This window comes from Chionomys nivalis, chromosome 21 (genome assembly GCF_950005125.1).
Source record: "Chionomys nivalis chromosome 21, mChiNiv1.1, whole genome shotgun sequence".
NCBI classification, from domain to species: Eukaryota; Metazoa; Chordata; class Mammalia; order Rodentia; family Cricetidae; genus Chionomys; species Chionomys nivalis.
The window spans coordinates 300286-310821 of NC_080106.1; the positions used below are offsets into that span (position 1 = coordinate 300286).

General features: G+C 41.6%; 1 protein-coding gene across 1 annotated transcript; it reads right to left on the reverse strand.

Annotated features, from left to right (window-relative positions):
- Nucleotides 1-6614: 6614 nt before the first annotated feature.
- LOC130863717 (protein SET-like) lies at nucleotides 6615-7501 on the reverse strand. Its single transcript, XM_057753935.1, has one exon. It carries the CDS (start codon nucleotides 7476-7478, stop codon nucleotides 6615-6617), a length of 864 nt encoding a protein of 287 aa, XP_057609918.1. The 5' UTR covers nucleotides 7479-7501.
- Nucleotides 7502-10536: the final 3035 nt, after the last annotated feature.

Here is a 10536-nt window from a genome sequence, read left to right on the forward strand (position 1 = left end):
TTTTTTTCTGAAATTTCCCACAAAGTTTGTTTTTTTTTTCAGTAAAGTGATAACTTTGTGATATGAGGTGGAAATATTGGGGGATAATCTTAAATAAAAACTCAAAAAGATGTTGATTAAGTTGTTTTTCATAAAGATGAAAGGAAGAGATCAAGGCATGATACAAGTTCCTAAGGAGGACTAGACCTCTACAGAGACAAAAAGATGGGCGTACAGGCACGGAGCAAGAGGAGGCAAAGAATGTGACTGTGGCCGGAACAGTATTATCAGTGGTAGAAGAGGAGAGCCGGAATGCCTCCTCACATTCACGAGATTGTTTAACAGGGTGGCTGTTCAGAACCAGTGCAAGAGATGAATGGAGACCATTCTGGACATGAAATCGGTGCTTAGAATTCTGACCATTGATGGATCAGACAAGGTAGGAGGACAGCAGGCTTGAGTGTTAGGTGGCTCGGGTTCTTTGCCACTGGTTCTCAGAGGCTCTTATGCTTAGAACTTTCTCCCCCAAGTCAAGTACTGAAAGCTTACTGCAGAACAGCATAGCAGCTGCTCAGGGGCTTTGGCCGTTTTGGTATGACATCTAGGATGGGGACTACAAGCAGTGTCAGGTTTAGGATTAATCCTGTTTTCACCTAATTTTGCTCCCTTGTCACTTAAAAACAATGACATTAAATGAAAGTATGCAAGCATTTCCTTTCCATTATTTTGCTTGTGTATGTGCATGGGTGCACTGTATATGTGTATGTGTGAGTGTGTGAGTGTGTGTGTGTGAGTGTATGTGTGTGTGCGTGCGTGCGTGTGTGTGTGTGTGACCTGGTACTCATTGATTAGCCAGGTTGACTGACCAGAGAGCCTGAGGTCCTCCTGTCTCTGTCTCCCCAGAGTGGAGATTATAGACACTCAACTCCAAACCCATCCTTTCTAAGTGAATAAGGGGGATCAAATACAAGCCCTCATGTTTACACAATGAGCACTTTCCCCTCTAAGCTATCTTCCCAGTCCCTACATGCTGTGTATGTGTGTGTGTAAGATAAGCTACCAGGTGAGACTTGGTAATGTGTTAAACTCCACCTCCTCCATTTATAAGGCATTTGTGAATAAATACGGCCGACTAAAGTAAACATGTCACTTAGGAAAGGGTGAGAAAGGCATTTCAGCACAGCTGCCCACAGTTCCTCCAGCTGCTGGGGTGATCAGTAACTGATTCCTATGTCAGTTGTTTCGGGCATTTCTCTTTGCTTTTGTAGCCTTGTCTGATGACAGAGGCTCTCTGATTGCTTTAATAAAAACAAAGGCAGCTAACCAAAGCCCTTTATTGTATAGTCATATCAGAAATTTTAATTTTATATTCCTGTGACCTGGAAATGAAGCAACTGCTCCAGGGATTGTTATTGTGGCTTAAAAAGTTTCAAATGCTGGTGAATAATCACTATGACTCTTGACTAGGTTTAAGAAGACTTATTAGACCGGCTATTTTGTCCAAACAGTTAACATTAAGTTGAATTTTCTACAATTCTGAGTTGAATTCAACTTAATTGGTGTGCAGGCTTGACATAAGTGACTTTAACTTGCCACCACCTTTGAGCTACTTTATTCCTGTGTGGCCCGTTCTAATTCTGTCTTTACTTGATGGGACACTGTACAATGCTAACAAATTAACTGACAAATCTTGGTGCCTTGGTAAGCCTTTTACTCTTCTTGCTTTTGCCCATTCTACGATTCTACCACAGACCACTGACTGTACTTATAATAAACAGAAATTTATTGGCTCAAACTCCTGGAGCCTGAGATATTAAAAATCAAAGTATTGGCAAGTGATTGCTACATTTTCATATGGGGAAAGCTGAAGAGCCAAATAAGTGGAGAGCAGCAGTATGACAGTTTCATCCCATGCCTGGGATTTCCTTCTGATAGTAGCAGCATCAGCTCATGAGGGCAGACCTAGATGGCTGAATCAACTACGTATTTGATCACTCAGTCACCTACTATTTTTCAGTACTAAGTATTCATTGCTTTATGCATGCTGGGCAAACTGTAACCTCAACATTCTTTTCACTTTTTATTGGAGACAGGGCCTCACTAAGTAGCTAAGGCTGGTTTGAACTCACTCTGTAACCCAAGCTGGCCTTCAATTTGATTCTCCTGTGTTGGCTTCCCCTTAGCTGTCACTGAAGACCCAAGCCTCCAGGCATAGTTACTAATTACCTCTTAAATGTCTCACCTCTTGGTATCACTCTAAGAAGATTGAATCTAATAGATGTTTTGGAGGATGTATTCTGACCATAGTTCACCTCACAGTCTCATGCACTCATTTGATAGAGTAGTCTAATTTATGCAGACTTAATGAAGGAGTCATTGAGGCTTAATGTGGTTCTTGTCTATGCACACAGAGTGTGGCCCTGTCCACATGTACTTTGGATGAAGTTTCCTTTAGTAAGGAGTCAACCCTGAATCTGTCTCTGCCTTCAGGCACTATAGACTCAGTCCAGTGACCACCCCCCCCCCCCGGGGGGAAAATGGAACTCATGCTTTGACCAAAGAGCCACAGGTGTCACTTCAGGACAGCTGTCCTGAACTAAACACATGCTTTCAGAATAATCACAAAGGAGCCTTGGAAAGAATGATTTCTGTCTTATGAGGAAAATGAAAGGATATTTAGAGGATCATATAAACTCTTACACAAAATACTCCTTAATCAAGTGCAAGAACATACGCTACTCAGTTGGTACTTTCCATGGGGGAAATAATTCAACATAAGAAAAATCATATAATTTTCCCTTTCAACAAAATTAGGAGCAGTAATATTCTCATATCTTAGGTTAAATAACATTGACAAACTTCACCATCTGTGCATGATAAGAAGAATCTTTCCACAAATTAGCGACACAAAAAAAATCAACAAAAGAAAGGGATCTACAAAAATATATTCTGTTGTTGTTTAAAAACCACAGCCCTCACCACCCTTAATAGTAAAAGATGGGATTCCCTCTCCCTAATGTTAGGAAAAAGACAGCACAACCTGTTGTTACCACCTTTATTTACCCCATATTGAAAAGCCTAGTCAGAGTAGTAAGGAAAGATAACAGTAATAACAAACGCAAATGAAAGAAAGAAACATTTACAAGTGATATAATTTAAGAACTTACTACTAAAGAGGGTGGGATTAGAAAATTCTAAAAAAATATATATAAAACGTGGGATTTAGAACATTCTAAAATAACCACAAACAAGTTTTGAGTTCTAATATAGTAGTGTAAACATCTCAAGGCAAGAGAGCAACATGCCAATTTCTGTTATATCCACATATACTGGCAAGTCATTGGGTAAGACACATCTTACAAACCCAGAAAGTATTAGTGCAAGAAAAGCTAAAGTACATCAAGATGAGTAAGATTTAGATGCTGAAGGGTTTCAAAGGGACAGACACAGAAAGAAGGTACTTCTTACAAAACACTGTAATCTGAAGTGTCACAGCATTGATCACATTGTAGGTAGTGTGACTCACCTGGCAGCGTGCCTGTCTAGCATGTGGGATGTGCTAGTCTCTATCCCTAAGAGCTTCTTCCACTGGGTATGGTGGTGTACACCTGTCTGTCCCAGCTGTAGAGAGGCAGGAAGATAGAGTTCAGTTGTCTTGGACTAGGCAGTGAGTCCACAGCCAGCTGGGACTATGAGGCCATTTCAGAATGAAGAAGAAGAAAAGGAAGAGAGAAGGGAATGAAGAGAAGGATGAAGGTAGAGAGGGAAGCATTTTATGCAAGCTAAAATGGAAAAGAAAGAAAGGAAACAGAGATCAAAGACAGTCTCGATCATTGTAGGGACTTTTCTAGAATGATCTATAATAGGCAGAAATATGATGGATGACTTAGGAGAAAGAAACAAAAATTTATAGTTTCTACAAAGAAAGGGAATTCATTAATTCCAAAGACTACTAGTAAATAAAAGAGGCTGTGTCTGTGGTATCATATAGGTAGGCACTACTGCACTCAATGGCTTTGTTTACTAAACAGAAAGGTTAGGGTAAAACTTGAGAAGTCAGTGGGTCTCTCCTCCCTCACCAGGCATCTAACAGCCTGTTTTGCAAACCACACCACTGACCTTGCACTGATCACCCACTCCTCTCTGCCAACAGTTCCTGACATATTTTCTTGCAAGCAATTCAATACTTCTTCCCACTGATTCACAGAGTTCCCTCTGGTGCAGCAAACAGAGGCCAGACTAGAATGGCTTTTACACGGTCTGGCAGTCAGTTGCCTCCCACACTGTCTCAGAGCGATGCTATCCAGAGAGCAGAAAAGAGGCTGGAACCAGGACGTCTGAAGCAGTGTCCCTAGCCCATAGCGCAGAGGAGGCTAATCCTCAGCACATTTGCCTGTGTGTATTTGGGGTGGGAACAACTGTTAATTGTCTGCAGAGTGTAAAAATAGAATTTGGCATGGTGTCACTGAAGAAATGTGTCTGCAATTATAAAAACACGTGTTCTCTCAGAGGGCGGGCTGTTTGCATTCTTCCTAGTACAGTGATTTCAGCCTTGAGTTTTCTTTCTGCAGCCCCACTGAACACCAACAGAGACAGTGGGAACTTGGATCAGTCATCTCAGCCCAACTGGCTGCTCTTTCTGGGTAGAAATTGGTTCTGCTGTGGTAGTTTCTTCCTAGACCCAGCTGAAAAACTTACTAGGTCAGGTGGGAAGAGTCAGGTCACTGTGATTCATAGCAAACATCAGGCCCTCTGTTCTAAAGCTGTCCTTCTAATTCTTGTCCTGCCTTCAGAGGGGACAGATATGGGAGGAAGGACAGCACTGCCAAGACAGAAGAACTTCTCTGGTAGAGGCACAGAACCTCTTCCCACAGTGAAGAACTTAAGATTCAGTGAGAAACTCTCAAAAATAAGGTGGATAGTAACAGGAAGACATGAGGCATTGCACACTTAAACACACAAGGGAGGAGAGAGAAGGGAAGGAGAGAGAGAGAAAAAGAGAGAGAGAGAGAGGAGAGAGAGAGAGAGAGAGAGAGAGAGAGAGAGAGAGAGAGAGAGAGAGAGAAACTACCTAGAAGTCATTGTGCAAACACTGGCAGGAAAACAAACACGACCCAGTGAAGCATGCTCCCAAGTCCCAGGGGTAGGAGAGAACAAAGACATCACCTCTGTCTCCAGTCCCCTGCTGGGAAGGTGCAGTGCATTGCATTGGAACGCCAGATGTTGCTCTCGCCACCTAACGCTTATGCATGCCATTAGACACACATACTTCTGTCCTTCATGCTGCTGACGTGCTTTTTCTGCTAAATGTCCCAGCACACACAGTGGGTGTATGGGGAAATAGAAACTCAAATTTTCCACTGATTCAGCCATACACTGTTACGTCTATGCAAAAACAGAAACCACAGCTCTAACTGCTGGTGTATTTTCAAGACACGAGTAAAGACAGAACAAGTCTAGTTACTGTGCACCAAAAGGAGGAAAGGGACTGGTGTGAAGCTCCAGGGGCAACCACATCTAACCAGGCTCTGCAGAACGATTAAACAGGAGCCTCCTAGAAGTTTGAGGAAATAAAAGTAACTCCTGCTTCCAAAATTTTATTTTATTGTTTTGGAATAATATACTATCCTCTATAAAACAAGCAACCAAAAATCTTAAAATTATTTCTGAAAATAAAACTAGGAAAGTCCAGATATTTCAACTTGAAAAAAGAAAAATATACAAAATTCAAGATCTGCCACATTCTTTTATTTTTTTCCTTTGTGTACACTTTGGTTTTATTGTAACAAAGCAACTTGTACACTTCAACATTTAAAATGAGCATCTTTTCCTTCCAGTGAAAACCAAAAAACTAAAAATAAAAAAAAAATTAAAAATAAAGTTACAACAGAGAATGTGAACTCCAAATAAACCCCTACAGGTTCTGCTGATTCTCCCATTGAGTGGTAGGGCTCAAGTCATCGTTAGGAGAGAATTTTATTTTAAAAGTGTCATCTTAAACTGCAAGGATGTCTGTTAAACATCACAATTAAACATGCCAAAGGAGAAGCCATGTTGTCACAATGCCCACTTACGCCCCCAGACACTTCAAACCCACCCTTGCTGACCTTCTAACCCCCCCTTTTTTTCTTTTTCTTTTTTTTTTTTATTAAACAAGAGAAAGTAGACAGATACATGTTGGTAAATGCTAACTGTCTGTATTCACATAGGCACAGTGTAATCTCTGAGCCCAATATACAGAGAAAGGAAAAAAGCTAGAATTCTATGCACTACTACACAGGGGCCAGCACCCCCCAGCCTCCAGCAGAGCCAAAGGGGCTGGAGGGCTTTTCTTTTTTCCCACAGAGCATGGTGGTGGTGGTGTTGAATCCACAGTTCAAGACAAGAAAAGATAAAAATGAATGTAGAACAAAGTAGTGGAGATTCTTTTCCCATTGTATTTTGCTCAAGACATTTCCCCAAAAATAAGTTGAGAACCATGGTATTGAGAAGCAAGACCTCAGAAACAGGGCGACTGAGCACAAGAGGGATTGGGGACAGGAGGGAAATGACTGCAACTTGCTCCCAGGGACTGGAGAAATTTAAAAAATAAAAAGAAAATAAAAAAGAGAGTCGGAATCCATCAGTCTTCTGTGCTAGTCATCCTCGCCGTCATCCTCCTCTCTTTCTTCCCCTTCATCATCATCTTCATCTTCTTCGCCGTCATCTCCTTCCTCATTAATATCTTCTAAGCCTTCTTCTTCTTCTTCATCATCATCATCATCTTCTGCCTCTCCCTCCTCATCGTCCATATCAGGAACCAAATAGTACTGCAAGGGGTTTGGCCAAATGTCATCTTTGATGACTTCTCCTAACTCATCTGCACCTGCATCAGAGTGGTCAGTAAACCAGGTAAAGAAGCTCTCTGGCTCTTCGTGTTGTCTCTTCCTGCTGGCCTTATTCTGTGTTTGACTCGAGCGTTTTGTCAAATCCTTTCCAGATTTCCATTTGATTTCAGTGGACTTTGAGGATGGGTCACCACTCTCATTCAGATGAAATTCTTTGGAGAGAACTTTATTTTCGAAGTAGGGATTTTCATCAAAATAAAAATCTATTCTGTAACCTGATTTAATGTCTTCAAATTCTGTTACTTCAACTCTGGTTAAATAATGCAGAGCCTCTTCGTCTTCCTCCCCAAGCAGTGCAGACACTTGAGGATGATTGACAAATGTGGTTACCCAAAAATTTGGGATTTTAGCGATCAATTCTGACCTCTTCTGAAAAAATGGTTGGCGGAGTTTGTTATATTTTTGTTCTACTTTTAGTATTTCCTCACTTGCTTGTTCATTAAGTCTGTCTATTTCATTTTGTACTTCGTCAATGTGTTCAATTGCTTCTTGCTGTTCTTTTTCTCCCTTTGGCAGGCCGGGAGAGGCAGACTTGTCCTCCAGTTTCGGGGAAGGAGCCGATTTGGGTTTCTTGGACTGAGGCAGAAGCGCAGATTGCCGTTTCGGGGCCATGACACGAGGGAAGTGGCTAGAGGCCAGAGGACAGATACAGAGAGCAGAAAGAAACTCACAGGAACTCAATCTGCCACATTCTTAATCCAATCCAAATACTGATGAGTTGTTGTCCATATAAAGAGAATGCTGTCAGAAGACCAGACGAAGAAAGCTGTCAACCAGCTAGATCTCGGGCTCCTGTTTCTTACAGGCTCATGAAGGGAGACTGAAGGAAAATGAATACAATTGAATAAAAAGTACACTTCTAACTGAGAAAATATTTTTTAAAACATCAAGGTGCTGTCTCATCCTTCCACTGCCACTGGGTTTGATTGAGTCATGAGTATTGGGCTGCATATACTAATATGTGGACATATGTGTGGGTGGACATGCATGTGGAGACCAGAATTAAACCTTCATCATGGGTGTCTTCCTCTATCACTAACAACCATATTTTCTGAGACAGTTTCCTCATTGAACCTGATACTCTTTCTGTTAGACTGTCTGGCCACCAACCCAAAGATGCTCCTGTCCCTGCATCCTCAGACACTGAGTTTACAGGCATGTGCCATCTTGCTCCAGCTTTTTAAGGTAGGTACTGGGATCTTAAATTAAGTATTTGAGTTTGCAAATCAGAATCTTTACTCACTGAGCTGTCTCACCATTCCTGTGACTTGTGTGTTTTAAAGCTTTCAGGTTCAAAGATGCAATGAACCTGAAACACACACACGGTGCTTGTTCTGTTTTGTTTTGGGGAGGGCTGCCTTGTCTCCTAGTCAAAGCCTTTCTGGAGCAGAGATGGAGCCAGAAACACCCAGAGAAGACTAAGTCAGGGACCTACACATTGTGCCTGGCCCCAAGCAGGACTTGTGCCAAGGCAGGATTCTAGTGCCCAAGGGTACTAGGCTCCTCTGTGGGCTGCAGCGTTCACCCAAAATAGCTTAGAGGTTTCAGCTGCCAGGGCGCCAGCACCCACATTTTGTGTGTGGGGGTCATGTCTGCTAAACACCTCCTCTCACACCGGCATTTCTCACCAGTATTGCATTGCCTTGCTGTTGCCAGATTTTATGGTCACAGAAAGTATTAACAGATCGGGCCAAAAAGCACTCTGACTTTGATTTAATACCAAATCGAACATTGCTTTTCCAACTATTTCTACCATTGCAACAATTATTTGGCCTATTTCTATTTTCATGCTGATTGTAAACGTTTCCATTTTTTCCAGAAGAGCAGTGGTGTTTGATAGCAAATAAACACAGCTCCAACCAGAGCAGTCACACACTGTTCAACAGTGCTTCCCACAGGCTGCTCTGCTCGGGGAGGCTTTCAAGACTGAACATTGTGATCCAGCATCCTCTGGACTGCCCTGCTATTTGAAGCTTTCACATAGCATAGATTTCCAGTTTTTCCAATTTTCCAAATCCCTGTCAGAGTCAATCTATCTCTTTCTGCTCGCCAACATCTAAGATGATCTCTATTAAATATGCTTTATCAACATGTATTATATACACAACATATAAACTGCCGCGCCCCCGTGTCTGCGCTCTGTGCGCTGACACCCAGTTACCGAGCTTCGGCCAAGGGGGCTGGAGCTTAAAATACACAGACACACACAGACAGAGAGACAGCAACACGGGTCATCCTTGAATTCCCCAAGAATGACCCTTTATTGTGTACAGGGGCAGATTATATAGAGTAGCCACGCCCCAGCCAAACCCACCAGAAATCACTCTCCTGCCATCAGGAACTCCTGAAGGTCTCGTGCTCAGAGCAGCTGTAGGCACTCAAATCAGGGAATCAGGATCTGGGGGTCTCACTACTCCCAACATAAACTGTGATACATAAATGGTATAAGCATAATTGCTGCTAACATACTTGTATTTCAACTGATAGTTCAACATAAGCAATTATCTGTTATTTTTTATTTTATATCATCCTTTTTTTAAGACAGGCTTCATGTAGCTGGGCTCTGCTTGAACTCATGATGTAGCTGAAAACACCATTGAACTCTGATACTCCTGGACCTGCCTGCTGAGAGTAGAAGGCTGTAAGGACTAGTCTATGTTTAGGCAGCACGGTGCTGATTTGAATTTCTGATATGAATTAGGTAAAACATGGCTGACTTTGGACATGGAGTGGGAACTTAAGTCAGCACAAACTGACTGACACCCGATGTCTGAGGAACCTGAAAGAAAACAGTAATCAAATCTGTTTTTATATAACTACTTTTTGGCAGAATGCTACTTTTGTGTGGTTTCTGTGTAAATGTGGCCTTTGACTTCTCCAGAGTGCATGCGTGTCTGTCTGTAGGCCTGTGTGGCTACCTGCAGGTAGCCTTTGTGGTGGTCTGCACACACGCCTCCTTGTGCTTTTGGCCCTTCTCCTGAAGTGAATAAAAGACGTCTCACAATCTCCCCAGCTCTCTATTTCCTATTACCGCCTCCTTGTATTAGAGAATGGGCCCCATGCTATCCTCCAAATGCAGGAATTACAGTGTTCATCACTACACCTGGCTTATGCGAGGCTGGCGATCAAACTTGGGCCTTCCTGCATGCTAGGAAAGCACTCTATTAAATTAGCTATATCCCCAGCCTTATTTTAATCTCATAATTAATAAAAATCAACAATCTATGTGACATGCCTTGATGATATACCTTGCCATGAGTAATAATCCATTGACAATATAGTTGTCTACCTGTTAGACATTAACAGTCATCATGTAGTGATAAATCATAATGCTCTCTATCACAGTTCCTATTCAAAATTCAATTGAGGATGGCAGACTATACAATAAGAAAAGAAAAACAATTCAAAGGTACAGATTCTACAACTAAAAAACAACCTTACCAGGAAATTTACTGAAAGTCAATAGAATAATGGCACAATGACAAATATGTGAAAAATACACAAAAGTTAAATTCCTATAAAAACTGAAACTGAAATTATTACAATACAGTAAAGCAAAACATATGCATATAGAAATAATGAGCATTACAAATATGTAATGCATTTTTTATTAAAAAAATTTTGTGTCTTTAACATCATGCATCCTGATCCCACCCATCTTCCATTCCCT

Excerpts from the sequence above, each read along its gene's own strand:
- LOC130863717 (XM_057753935.1), bottom strand. The coding sequence starts at position 7,478 with ATGGCCCCGAAACGGCAATCTGCGCTTCTGCCTCAGTCCAAGAAACCC.